Source organism: Protopterus annectens, chromosome 6.part0, assembly GCF_019279795.1.
Source record: "Protopterus annectens isolate FY-2018-M chromosome 6.part0, PAN1.0, whole genome shotgun sequence".
Lineage (NCBI taxonomy): Eukaryota > Metazoa > Chordata > Ceratodontiformes > Protopteridae > Protopterus > Protopterus annectens.
Window position 1 is genome coordinate 1,205,435,244 of NC_056737.1, and position 15,098 is coordinate 1,205,450,341.

The 15,098-nt window shown below is 42.5% G+C and overlaps 1 protein-coding gene across 4 annotated transcripts in view; it reads right to left on the bottom strand.

The window, feature by feature from the left end:
• COBLL1 (cordon-bleu WH2 repeat protein like 1) overlaps nucleotides 1-15,098 on the bottom strand; it is a 1,696,088-nt gene that overhangs the window by 512,581 nt on the left and 1,168,409 nt on the right. For all 4 annotated transcript variants that reach the window (XM_044074828.1, XM_044074831.1, XM_044074829.1 and 1 more), the window contains exons 3-4: nucleotides 12,771-12,978; nucleotides 8,766-8,994 (exon numbers count right to left, since the gene is read on the bottom strand). In XM_044074828.1, the coding sequence (XP_043930763.1) occupies nucleotides 8,766-8,994; nucleotides 12,771-12,978 (437 nt within the window). The remainder of the gene's footprint in view (nucleotides 1-8,765; nucleotides 8,995-12,770; nucleotides 12,979-15,098) is intronic.

The window sequence follows — 15,098 nt, forward strand, 5'->3', positions numbered from 1 at the left end:
ATAAATATTTCAACTCAGCCATAGCTGCAGGCTCAAAAGGTTGTAGAGTGAGTTTCTCCAACACAAAATTGAGATCCCAAGCAGGAGTAGGAGCTCTCCGTGGGGGTCTTATATTCTTTGCCCCTCTAAGGAATTGCTTAAACAAAGGATGAGAAAACAATGGTGGGTCACAATCATAGTGAGCAGAAATAGCTGCAGCATGAATCTTAATAGAAGAGAAGGACAAACCTTTGTCCAATAACTCAGTAAGATATTGAAGAGCCACACTTAAATTAGGCTTAGAAACATCAAATGCTTTTGCTGCACTCCAAAATAAAAATTTCTTCCATTTATCTGCGTACACTTTCCTTGTACTAGGCCTTCTGGCTTCCAAAATAACATTCAAAACTTGCTGTGGAAGCTGAAACCCTCCAGGGTTTAAAACAGAATATGCCAGGCTGTCAGGTGAAGAGAGTGAAGTTTGACATTGAGTAAATGACTGTTCTCCTGAGTCAGCAGGTGTGGAATCGAAGGTAAAGGCCATGGAGGCCCCCGTACCAGACTTCTCAGTAGTGGGTACCAATGCTGTAGAGGCCAATCTGGAGCTATTAAAATCATATTTGGCTTGTCCTGTCTGACCTTCAGAAGTACCTTTGGGAGGAGAGGCAGAGGTGGAAAGGCATACACCCCTAGACGAGGCCTGTACAGCATCAAAACCACATTGCAAAGAATGCTTACCCACTTGTTCAGAGACATGTACCAAATCCTGTAACTCTTTACAGTCAATACCTTCCGCCAGAGCATCTACCTTAGACTTCAATTGAGACAGTAGATAGTTTTGGTATTTCAACATGTGAAACTGGCAATTTAGAGCCCTCATAGCTAGGGTGGAAGACGTATAGACTTTCTTTCCCCATCTATCCAAGGCCCGGCCTCTTTATCTGGAGGAACCGGATTTTTAACAACAGAAGCTTTAACACCCTTAGGCCCCTGACTAACAGTTTCTGGATCCGCCTAGGACTCTTAAAAGAAACTTATGAGCTTCAGGCACCCTATAATACCTATCCGGCTTAACAGGAGCAGGAGGCAAAGAATCAGGATTAAGAGAAGCCTCTGCAAACACATCCTCCACAACATCCAGAACAGGAGGTATAGCCAAAGGCCTATGCTGGGGTAAAAACAGAAATTCCCTAAGCCTTTTCCTGGAATCAGAGAAATCCTGACCTTCCCACTTAAAATGCTCCCTCATGGAATGAAGAGTTTCTGAAAAAGAAAAATCCTCAGGAGGAGAAGCAGAAGGAGTAGAATCATCCACATCAGAATCCGAATAAGGAGAATACTCCTGCAAGTCTTCAGCCAAGACTCAAACATCTGAAGCCTGCTCAAAACTCCCCAACTCAGGTTCCACCCTAGGCCTCTTATCAGGAGGGGGCAAAGAACCTCTAATTAAGGTAATCAAATCTTCTGCCATTTTAAGCATATGCTTCTTGGGCACAGATCCTGAAGAACTAGGAGTGACACCAACTGAAGCTAAACCTGGCCTGCCTCTGGGAGAAGCCTTGGAAACAGAAGGCCTAACCACCCTAGGGAGGGGAGTACAGTAACCTGAGAAGCCCCTTCAGCCTGACTTGCCTCCTGAGAGGCCACATCCTGCAACAAGGTCTCCCCTGGCCTCCAGAGAAACCTCCGTGGAACCACCGCTCCACCGACACCTCTAAAGAACCGGCGTCCGCACGGACGACTCGTCTAACCTGGGTTTAGCTGCTTTATCCTTGCGCTTCTTTGAAGAAGCGGGCGTCGGAGCATCCGACGGCATAGTGTAATTGCACCGCTTCCCAAAGACTAACCTGGCACAATCTAACCTTCTCTTAATAGTGCGCTTATTGAATCTAGCACAAAAGCGACACCCAACAACGTCGTGCTCAGGCCCTAAACAAGGAATACACAAGGTATGATAATCTCTGCGGTATCTGTTTCCCACAAGAAATACAGTTATTCACTTTTTCTGACATCCGTAAACCACTGAGGCAAGAAAAACAAAATATTCCCCAACGGGGTACTTAGCCAACTTTGACTCGGTCTGAAACTCCGAACTCTAAAAATTTCAGAACGCCGAACAGCACTTGCAACGCTGCTTCTGCATCGGACCATGCGGCAAAAAAGACTGAGGATATGACGTCGGTCATGCGCATTTGTACCCTGACGTCCTGATGTCAGTCTAATGCGCCTTGACCGACGTCAGCCTTCTACTTTGATATTCGGGCCGACCGAGGACAGCGGACTACCCAAGTGTAAGGACTGCAGCAATGTGAGATGAAGAACATCTTCTTTTATGACTTTCCCTGAGCTTTTCATTATGAACACTTATGATTTCAGTTTTTAACCACAGACATTCACACAGTGAAGGCCCTTTGTGACATGACAGCATTCTGTAAAGTATACGTTTAGCTATTAGTGGAAAACAAGTACCCTAAAGTTCCAAAGAAGACCCTAAAGGTCTGGGTAATGGGGATGGGGCCCACAACAGTTAAAGACCTAGCTACACCATTGGTGTGCACCTACAGAAATGAAAGAGATCGGAAGTGACACTGTAGTATTAAGGAGACAGAAAACATAAAATGATAGTCCGGGCAAAGAAAGGTCAGCTGAAGATACGACACAGGAAAAGTACAGTTTTGTACCTACCATAAATGTAGATGTTAGAGTATCCACATTGCTGCAGTCCTAACTATTGGGTAGTCCGCTGTCCAGTCGGCCCGAATACCAAAGTATATGGCTGACGTCGGTCAGGGCGCATTAGACTGACGCCAGTACGTCAGGGTACTAATGCGCATGACCGACGTCATATCCTCAGTCTTTTCTTGCCCCAGATGTCAGAAGACCCTAAAAAGACAAGGCCCAATATACCTGCACCAAAAATATGTACAATATATACAAAATTATCAGCATATAACCTCACCTACACAACCACCCCTAAACACAGAGGGGAAGGAGGGAGGTAATTGGACTGCAGCAATGTGGATACTCGAACATCTACATTTATGGTAGGTACAAAACTGTACTATGTTCTTCATTCCACATTGCTGCAGTCCTAACTATTGGGTAGAATCCCAAAGCAGAGGTAAGGGAGGCTGGCAAATCATAAAGAAGCAGGAGCTGACAACATGCCTTGCAAAATAGCTGTGGCAAAACCAGCCCTAGACTTAGAGTAGAGAGGAAGGTGATAATGCTTAGAGAAAGTATGCACTGAACTCCAAGTAGCTGCCTCCAAAATATCCTTAGTTGCCACCCCTTAGAAATGCTGTTGAAGTGGCAGTAGCCCTAGTGGAATGAGGCCTAATCCCAGCTGGAATCTCCTTGCCATGATGGGAATAACAAAATGCAATGCAAAACCCAATCCACCTAGAAATAGTTTGTTTTGACACAGGCTTGCCCTCGAACTCAAAGCAAAAGAAACAAACAACTGCTGAGACTGCCTAAAATCCTTAGTCCTGCTTAAATAATAACGCAATTGCCTGTGTACATCTAAAGTGTGCAAAATCTTTTCCCCTTTATTTTGGGGGTCTGCATAAAAAGTAGGCAAATGAATAGTTTGGTTTAAAGCCACACTAGAAACCACCTTAGGCATAAAGGAAGGATTAGTACGTAATGATACCCTATCCTTATGGAAAATCAAAAGGGCTCTACTGCCATAAGGGCCTGCAACTCAGACACCCTTCTTGCAGAAGTAATAGCCAACAGAAAAGCAGTCTTCCATGACAAGTATTTCAATTCAGCAGTAGCCACAGGCTCAAAAGGTTGTAGAGTAAGTTTTTCCAACACAAAATTGAGATCCCAAGCAGGAGTAGGAGCTCTACGGGGGTCTTATATTCTTTGCCCCTCTAAGAAACTGCTTGAACAAAGGCTGCGAAAACAATGGTGGGTCACAATCATAGTGAGCTGAAATTGCTGCAGCATGAATCTTAATGGAAGAGAAGGACAAACCTTTGTCCAATAACTCAGTAAGATATTGAAGAGCCACACTCAAATTAGGCTCAGAAATCTCCAAATTCTTTGCTGTACTCCAAAATAAAAATCTCTTCCATTTTTCTGCACACTTTCCTTGTACTAGGTCTTCTAGCTTCCATAATCACATTTAAAACTTGTTGAGGAAGTTGAGACCTGCTGTGTTTCAACACAGAATATGCCAGGCTGTTAGATGAAGAGAGTGAAGCTTGACATTGAGCAGATGACCGCCCTTCTGAGATAACAGATGTGGAATCAAAGGTAAAGGCCATGGAGGCTTCCTTACCAGACTCCTTAGTAGTGGGTACCAGTGTTGCCGAGGCCAATCTGGAGCTATTAAAATCATCCTTGGCTTGTCTTGTCTGACCTTTAAGAGCACCTTTGGAAGAAGAGGCAGAGGTGGAAAGGCATACACATGAAGATTTTTCCAACTGAAAGAAAGAGCATCCACTTTCCAAGCTGTGTGATGAAACCCCTTTGTGCAAAACTTTGGCAGCTGGTGGTTTAGTGGAGAAGCGAACAGATCTATGTCTGGAGTTCCCCATGACACTGTCAATTTCTGAAATACATGAAGATCCAGTTTCCACTGTGGGGATCCATGATTTGTCTGCTTAACACATCTGCTAAGGAGTTCTGTGCTCCGGCAGAAACCTTGCCTGAAGAGTTAGTTGCAAGCTGAGCGCAGTCTCCCATAAAATCATTGCTTGCCTGCATAGAGGATAAGAATGTGTTCCCCTTGTTTGTTGATGTACCACATGACAGTTGTGTTGTCTGTTAGAATCAACACCTGCCCTGGAAGAAGTAACTCCTTGAAAGCCATTAATGCAAACTGGACTGCTAACATCTCCTTCATGTTGATATGTAGATGCTGTAGTCTGGCAGGCCACTTGTCTTGTATCCACTTTCCATTTAGATGAGCTCCCCAAGCAATGTCCGAGGCATCTGTCGTTAAAATCTGACTCGCCTCTGGCCGGGTCACAGAGAGTCCCTTGTTTAGGTGACATTCCTGAGCCCACCACAAAAATTCTTTTTGAAGGCAAGGTATTATTTGAATGACAGTGTCCAAATCCTGGCAGTGCTGTGTCCATACATTTTTTGAGATACCATTGCAGCTTCCTCATATGCAGTTTGGCATTGGGAAGCACCAGAATACAAGACGCCATGAACCCTAATGCTTGAAGGACTGTCCTTGCAGTCAGCACGGACTGATGAGATAGTTGATGGAAGTAAAGGGATAGACTCTTTTGTTTGTCCGGGGTTAAAAGGCCATCTGGGCTGCTGTATCCAGTCTCACACCCAGAAAGCACATGTCTTGAGAGGGTACTAGACTGGACTTTATTTCGTTCACAGAATACCCTAGGCATCTTAGCACTGCTATAACATATTCCAGATGCTGTAGAAGGTCTTCCTTTTCTTGAGCCAGAATCAGGCAGTCGTCCAAGTAAGGATAGATTTGAATTCCTTGTAGCCTGAAGTAAGCTATCACTGGAGCCAGAACCTTTGTGAATACTCTGGGCGCAGTAGATAAGCCAAAGGGCAATGCAGAGAACTGATAATGAGAATTTCCAGCTCGAAAACGCAGATACTTCCTGCAACTTAGTCTTATAGGCACATGAAGGTAAGCTTCCTTGAGATCTAAAGTTACCATCCAGTGATCTTTGCCCAGCAGAGGTAAAAGCTGTTGTAACGTCAACATCTTGAACTTGGGAATGTCCAGATAAGTGTTGAGGATAGACAAATCCAAAATTGGTCTCCACGTGTTCCCCTTCTTTGGTACTAGGAACAGGCGAGAATAAAATCCTAGGCCCCTTTCTGATACAGGGACTGGCTGAATGGCCCCTATTTGGAGTAACAGAGAAATTTGCTTGTGAGCCTCTTTCCTTTGTGGAGGAGGAACATCTGGCATGCCTTTGAAAGGGGCAATGTATGGAAATAAAACCTGTAACCGTGGTGAATGATATCCAACACCCATCTGTCTTGAGTAATTAAATCCCAATTTTCTTTGAAAAGAGACAGTCTCCCTCCCAAAGGAGCTGCCAGACGAGAATCTACTGGCAGCTGAAAAGGCAGGTCATTGGGTCTGTTTACGAAAGGACTGACCCCTGCCCTCACCAGAAGTCTGAGCAGGTGAACTCCTGTTCTAGGCCTAAAAGAACCTTGAGCTCTGCCCCTACCACGTCTAGACCTACCCCTAGACTGGGAATCATAAGCAGGATATGTCCATCCCTTAGTAGGCCAATTTCTACTAAACTTCGGTGGCTGCACCTGCAAAAATCTTTAACAGTTTGCATAGACTTAGCTTTGTCCTCCATTTTCTTTAAAACTGCTTCCACAGGCGAACCAAACAACACATCAGACTGTAAAGGAGCATCCAAAATCCTTGTCTTAACATGCTCAGCTAAATTCTGATCCCTCAACCAGGCATGCCTGCGAAGAACAGAACTAGTGGCAGCCACCCTCGAGGAGGCCTGTACAGCATCAAAACCACATTGCAAAGAATGCTTACCCACTTGTTCAGACACATGAACTAAATCCAGCAACTCTTTACACTCAATACCTTCCGCCAAAGCATCCACCTTAGATTTCAATTGTGAAAGGAGATAATTTTGATATTTTAGCATGTGAAACTGACAATTCAACGCCTCATGGCTAAAGTGGAAGAAGTATACACTTTCTTTCCCCATCTATCCAAAGCCCTTGCCTCTTTATCAGTGGGAACAGGGTTTTTAACAACAGAGGCCTTAACACCTTTAGGTCCCTGAGAAACAGTTTCGGGTCTGCCCTAGGACTCTTAAAAGATACTTATGAGCTTCAGGCACCCTATAGTACCTATCAGGTTTAACAGGAGCAGGAGGCAAAGAATCAGGGTTCAGGAAGCCTCTGCAAAACATCTTCCACCACATTCAACACAGGAGGTATAGCTAAGGGCCTATGCTGGGGTAAAACAAGAATTCCTAAGCCTTTTCCTGGAATCAGAGTAATCTTGGCCTTCCCATTTAAAGTGCTCCCTCATGGAATGCAGAGTCTCTGAAAATGAAAAATCCTCAGGAGGAGAAGCTGTAGGAGTGGAATCATCCACATCAGAATCAGAATAAGGAGGATACTCCTGCAAGTCTTCCGCAGAAGACTCAGAAGCCTCTGAACACTGTTCAAAACTCTCAAACTCAGGTTCCACCCTAGGCCTCTTATCAGGAGGGGGCATAGAACCTCTAATCATAGTAATCAAATCTTCTGCCATTTTAAGCATATGTTTCTTAGGCACAGAACCTGAAGTGCTAGGAGACACTGAAGCTAAACTTGGCCTACCTCTCAAAGAAGTTTTGGAAACAGAAGGAGAGGCTCTAACTACCTTGGGAAGAGAGGGAAGAACAGTTACCTGAGAAGCCCCCTCAGCCTGGCCTACCTCCTGAGAAGGCACATCCTGTAACAGTAAAGTCTCTGCCTGAGACTCCAAAGAAACTCCTGGCAAAACCTCTGGCTCCACTGAGCCTTCTAAAGAACCGACGTCCGGGACTGCCGGTTCATCAACCCTAGGCTTCGCTGTTTTGTCCTTGCGCTTTTTGGATGAAGCGGGCGTCGGAGCATCCGATGGCATTTTATAATTACAACGCTTCCCAAACACTAACCTGGCACAGTCTAACCGTCTCTTAATAGTGCGTTTGTTAAATCTAGCACAAGAGCGGCATCCAACAACGTTGTGCTCAGGCCCTAAACAAGGTATACACAAGGTATGGTAATCCCTATGAGGTATCTGTTTCCCACAAGAAATACAGTTATTCACTTTTTCTGACATCCGGTTAAATACTGAGGCAAGAAAAACAAAATGTTCCCAACGGGTACTTAGCCAACTTTGATTCGGTCTGAAACTCCGACTTCAGAAAATTTCAGAACGCCAACCTGCACTCGCAAAACTGCTTCTGCATCGGACCATGCGGCAAAAAAGACTGAGGATATGACGTCGGTCATGCGCATTAGTACCCTGACGTACTGACGTCAGTCTAATGCGCCCTGACCGACGTCAGCCATATACTTTGGTATTCGGGCCGACTGGACAGCGGACTACCCAATAGTTAGGACTGCAGCAATGTGGAATGAAGAACATCAAAAGTTATGATGCATTGAAACGCAAACATTTCCTAAACAGAGGTGGTCAGTATGACAGACAATTCAATCTACATGAACAAAAAGACTTGCATTTCATCCCTAAAATTTATGCTACTTGTTGGAACTGTTTCAGGATACACTCCTTAAAATGAATGCTGTATAAATTATTCTAGAATTCCCAGAATGCAAGATTAATCTCATTTACATTTGCTTTAAATGAAGAATTCTTAGGAAATGTTAAAAAAAAAATCCAGTTCCCACAGAAACACTTAGTCAGGTGCGAGTGATCACTACAAGAACATTATCCATCATTATTAGTGACTGGAGAGTGGATTGTCCATTTTTATTTGGTCCTTAAATTATCCAAGCATTTCATTAGAATATGAACCCTGCTCCATTTTTTTCAGTGAGTATTTTGTCTGACATTTTATGACTTGTGCACTAAAGGGCACTTTCAAATTCCCTTTGAAGAAACACAATTTTGTACACAGTAAGGTAACATACATTAATGAAACCCAGATGTAAAAGGGTAAATTGTGCTCTATGCCACACAGCTAAAATGTCAGCTCAAACAGAGAGCTAATATTTCAATTTCTATGCACAAAGACCAAGCCCTGGTAACTCTACCACAACAAGCCATATCACACAAAACACTAAATTAAATAGTAATGTCATACCTCTGCGTGTATCCGCTGCATAGATCTCCTTTAAGCCAAGGTCATTAAGAGGTTTTGTTAAATCAAGAACTTCCTGTGACTGGTAGTCTTTCAGCAACACAGTGTATTTTGGGTCAAAGTCACACTTTTCACAGATGGCAGGTATCAGCTCTTGCAAAGGTACCCGTGGACTAACCCTTACTACTGTTTTCTGTGACTTCTTGTAATTGATAACTAGTCGTATTGTTTGCTGTAATGAATAAAAGCAGTGTTGTTATATAATTAAACATCTATATATATGCACACACACATCACAAAAACATTCTGCTATTACAATGTGGCTTTAAATTTGCAAGCAGATTTAGACTCTGTGTTGCTACAAACATTCTACATGCTACAGTAGGAATATATACACACATATTTCTATATAAAGATAGGAAAGCCTACAGCATACTTAAACAGGCACTGCCAAGTTTACAACAAATATTTAAAGAAGTGACTTCTTTTGTTCTAATTAACCAGCTTTATTTCTAAAAAACACTTCTAATTAAGCAATAGATATTTTAGTGTAACATGCTCTCTAATCTCAGAATTTGTAAGTACATGCTATCGATACTAGATGTCAGCACATAACCAGCTGCACATATATGACTTGGATGAGGCAAGATAATCAGCTATCTGATACCAATACCAGATGTACTTACAAACCAAAACAAAATATAAAAATGCTTGTTGCTCAACCCTCGAATCCTGCCAGAGTGGAACTAATTAAACCAACTCCCTCAGGGGTTCTGTGACCAAGACCTGGGCTTGGGGCTTCTGAACTCCCTGCCTATACTTACTGTGTCTATTTCTAAGGTGGTGTCCATTCCATTCTACAAACCACCACATTTCTCCTGAGCTCTGTCAGAATTCCAGAATAAGTTCTGTTGGCTTTTTCAAAACAATTTCCTAGCACTTTCATGATTTTGTGAGAACGTTTGTGAGGAGTGGCAACACGACCATGAGGGTTTGTGTGTGCCTCTCACTACTTTACTACTTTTTTTCACTTCCGCCTTCATATTGAAGCTACCTAAAGAGGAAGTACCTTTGAAGGTGATGGCGAGCGATACCTTGAAACTCTCAACAAAAATCATGATGTTGAAGCCAGGTATGTCTGCAAACTGCGATGTCTGCACCAGCAGGACTCAGCTAGTCTCAGTGCACCATCAACTGCACTGTGAGACTGTCTCTTGGCGATGCTGGATACCTATGAAAATAATTTACTCCAAAGAACACAGTGTGGCAGCTTTTCCAAAGACTTGGGAACCTAGACTGCCTAGTAATTTCTGAAAGAAATGACATGGGATAAAAAAAAAATAGAGCACACAAAACATCAAGGACCTGTAACGATCCACCCACCTGTGCTTTATTAGTAGCATGAAGTACATTACCCTACTCAGCTGGCCCACTCCTTGGGGTAGCCAGAGGATCCTGTCCAGTATCCTTGATATTGGCACCCCAGTGTCTGGTTCCTACCAAATTTTCTGCACAAGTTTGAACATCTTTTCCGCAGATGGAACTACCTAGGAAGAAGACATGAGAAAGTGAGAAGCCTCCTATTAGACTTCTTCAGATGGAAGCAGAGGGCTATCTGGCTACTACCCCTTTCTTAATGTCCAGTAATTCCCCACACTTGGGGGTCATCCAAGGGGAAAGTGAAGAATGTCCTCTAACATAATTATCAGTGGTCAGGGGGAGCTCTTTATGAAGAGTCAAGGTGCTCCTGCTTACACAACTTCTAGGGTACACTGGGGATGTCTGATGTGAAGATGATGATGATGAAGCAGGTCTGGACACAGCATTGATCCCACCAGAAGATTTCATCTCTTCTGCCACTGATGAGATCACTGGATTAATGATCCACATTAGCAGGTGTTACTGGTGGAGGCCAATTCCACAGTCAGTTTGAACAGTTGTCCTATTAGCAATGATGGGTGCATTGACATCTGTTTGGCTTGCACTGACAACAATGTGTCCAGAACTGGGGGGGACAAACAGAAGTTGACAGACTGTGTACTGAATGAAACAACGCTAAGGCCTGGAAGCCTGGCACTAATGTTAAAGTCATCTTCGAAAACAAGGGCTCAAACTCTGAAGACGCAGACACTCAGAAACCTGATAGCAGTGATGCTGTGATTGGTGATAAAGTCCCAACAGAGCTCTGGCCTAAACAGCACTCTGTGCTGAACTTGTGGGCTCCAAGGGTAGCAAAGGTGGTAGGCCTGACAAAGCAGCCTACAGCAGGTGTGGTGGCCTCATAGCAAATGTCTCCCAAGGGGACGGGGTTAGGAGGTATTTGCATACTGACATTCCACCTCTAACAGTCCTTGATATTAAAGGAGAAGAGATGACATCCATCCTGAGCTGGACCTTTATTACAGTCTGTGTCGTCTCATACAAGTCCAAGTTATTTTTAATGGGGCGGGGGACTGCACACATGCAACAAGGCTAAATAATGAGGCTTGCGATAAAATATTACAAAATTTCAACCTCAGACACTGAAGAAAATCTAATGACATGTTGTCTGAGAGAATATGTCGACATCTGAGACACCCAACACCAAAAGCACTTTTTGGTTTTTTTGCAAAGCCTCCAAAGTACCTGGAGTACTATCAGTCTTGCCCTTCTCAGATGGAAACAGGGGACACACTAAGAAAAATAAATTGATCCCGTATCCCGTTTAAACCTGGCTTTGCAGGTCATAAGTTTTGTAAAAGCAAAGTGTTGCAACTGCCACTGAATGGCAACCCTTTTAGCATGGTCTTTCCTGCCTATGAGGGCTATTTGCCCTATCCCAATACAAACATTACAGTCCACTTTTAGATGCCGTAGACTGAGGCAAATAACACAAAAGGCATGATGGCCCAGCAGGAGAATTTTATACCAGTGATATTCAGCACTTCAATCCCATATGCTCTCCAGTATAATACCACAAAGATGACCGATTGAAATAATCAACTGCAGTACATTTAATACAAAGCTAAAACATGAACCCCCCACAAACACAAAACAGAGATCATCATTATAAGAGAACTATATAAACAACATTACCACAAAAATAGCCTGGGCCTATCTTTAACGGTATAAAGTTGCTCAGCGTCAGCGGCAAACAATGTGGAAAAAGGGAGAAGACAGAGCACATTATGGGAGAAGGAGTGAAGTTAAATTGTGCGAATTATCCTAGGTATTCAACTGACTAGCGCCTCTGTTAAAGTGGATGAACCTGTACCATGTCAGAAAGGATGTTTGTTTAGTGTCTCTTACACTGTACTCTTTACATTGCTCATGTTGCAAATGGATATTTTTCTTCAGCATTCATGAAGCAGGAGGCAACAGAAGTACATCGAGGAAATGTGACATGCCCAAGACATGAAGGTCAGCAGCCAGACTGCTCCACACCACCAAACCTGTCAACTTATCCAGACTCGCCAGAATGTTTAGATTTTTGTTTCATATTTGGCTGTTCATTATTAAACGTGACTTCTGGAAATCATTGAGGACTGAAATCACTAAATAAAGGCAGATACTTTATTTTCAGATATGAATGTAAAGCAAAACTGAAAACCTGTTATTCCAGCAACTAAGTTTAAGGCCAATATTTAAAAATTGTTCCCAAATATGGGCCTTTGCCCCTCCCCCATTAGTTCTGGCTTTGTCCAGATTTCTTACACTAAGAGGTCGATCAAACCTCCACCTGAACTAAGGCTGCCATCTTCCTGTTATCAAACCTCCACCTGAACTAAGGCCGCCATCTTCCTGTTATCAAACCTCCACCTGAACTAAGGCTGCCATCTTCCTGTTATCAAACCTCCACCTGAACTAAGGCCGCCATCTTCCTGTTATCAAACCTCCACCTGAACTACGGCCGCCATCTACCTGTTAACATTTAAAAATATCAGACGCGACAATACTTGTACAAATTACTGCAGGAATAAAATGTTTTGCTATATTTGTCAGATTATTTAAAACTTCACATTTACTTACCTCGGGGGCTACAGGAGTAGGCTTCTTGTTTTTGTCGTCAACATTTTTTTGCTTTAAAATTACAGTTCCTACTTCCAGAGTTCCAATGAGGGTATTGGGTTTATACCGGACTTGGTTCTTGTCTGCAGACATCAGCTCTATGGCATAGCTTGAAGGATTCAAATGGTACTTTCCACAAAGTAATATTAACAAATCCATAACCGGTTTCCTGCAAGATTTAAACATCTAGGTCACTCAACTATCCAGACAAAACACCCTTAAATCTCTTCATACAAGATTCTGCTTCATTCTGCTGTGCAAGTAATATATGACAACTTTAGTCTATGACTAACCAAACAAAAGACCTTCGTAAACTGCCAACGGATCATTTAACTTTCTCAACAGTAACTGGCAAGTGGATATGCTATATCAGGAACATAATGGTTTATCCATGTATGAAACTTCAGAGTACTGTTTCATAATACCAAAGAAAGTCCACCAATGTAAAACATTCTGCATTCATACAAATAATTTAATTTAAGCACACCTAGTTGGTTCAGTCATCATTTCAAGAGTTCAACAAAATAGTTCAATAAGAAAGTTTTACATTACTGCAAATCAATTGTGTACAACCATACTTGAAATATGCAGGTTGAATGACGTATGTATTTTTTACACAGAATAACATACATTGTGTACTTTAACATACTATCTTAAGGCAAGAATAGCTAGCAATCAAAAATCCTTTACAAATATGTTTGTGTACGGACAAAATGGAACACAAAACTACTAGCCATATAGTTGACATGCACAGTTGTAAACAATCTGTATATAACTGCCTGAACTGAACCCCACCCATTTCCCATCTCATCAAATCATAATTAGTTTTAACATGGTTTCTACGGGATGGGCGAGAAGCAGCTGTTCATATATGGATCACTGCTGCTGTAGCCTTAACTATATGGGATTATATCCTGCCAAGGATATAACAGCTGGCCAGCTTCCAAAGCTTCAGGGTTCCTTCCACATGCCCAAACTGTCAGACAGCTTGAGCTGAGATGACCAAAAGACAAGTTTAGGCACCAAGCCCTTCAGAACTTTACTGCCTGCTAGGAAGATAAATTCCCTTTTTTTTTGGGGGGGGGGCTTCCATTCAATTATCTTTGTTGACTATCTATACTTTCCACTTCAGGAAAGGTATATTAAAGTTAGGAGTTTGTGTTTTAATGGACGGTCAACCAGGTTGGACTGTGCTTTTAAATAAGAGCACTCTTTTCTTGTCAGTTTAAAGGTATTGAAAATAACATTTTTCTCTGAAGAAATTGTGTTTATTTTACTTTTGGGCTTTGCAGTTTATTGTGTGTGAATAAAGTGACTTTAAAAGACTACATTTTTACTGGTCTTTGCTGCTAATTTTCCCTCAGGAAAGAGGCATTATTTTTGGCTTGACCATAGAGCAAACAGTCTGTCCTTTTTCCAGCCACAAAAAGAAAAAGTTAAGGAAACAGCCTTTGCCACCACAGCAGGCTAGCAATTTCCCTCAGCCACAGGTGGATGACTATTGTGGCCATTTGTTACACCTCACACCACATCTTTTGCCTTAGACTCCTCCAGTATAGCACCTACAGCCACTATGGACCAGGGGTTATCCACATCATCTGAAGCTGATGGGATTTCCTCAGAGGGCTGATCGTGGAAAATGGAACAAGAAAGGAAGGCTTCCCTGTTTTGACAGAATGTTGTGCCCATCCCTAGGAAAGATGCTGCTGCCATTTATAATACTGTTGGCTCCATTTTTTGCCAAAAAGAAAGAAAACTAAACATGCATCTAATTCCTCTTCAAATTCCCTTAGACAGAAGTAGTTTAGTGGGTCTGGTTCAGGCTGTTACTCAGTCTTTGGGTCCTCCTTATTTACTGCTTTCTGGTAAAAGAAAGGAGAATACCTCCTTTCCTGAACAGATTCAAGTTTCTGGATTGGATCAGGAAGATGAAGGGACCGAAAAAGATTTTCTGCTCAGTTTTCTGATTCAGACTTGGAAGAGACCTCTGTTTCCGATTCTCCCTTTAGCATTCCTCTCTTAAAAGCTATTTCCAGAATGTGCCAGTGTTTTCAGTGGTAGTACATGGAGGTTTCACAGTCGTTAAGATTTTATGAGATGCTAAACAGTTAATTTCTATCTTACTCTTGCTGATAAGGATGGGAAGATTTATTGAATGGTATGGGAAAATGGTGTATGCTTCTTTAACTTTGAATTTCAGAATTTTGAATTGTCAGGCTTAAAAGTTAATGTTTATTCTGACCAACTGTGAATGTATGAGGAATATTTGATCTACAGTTTCTTCTTACG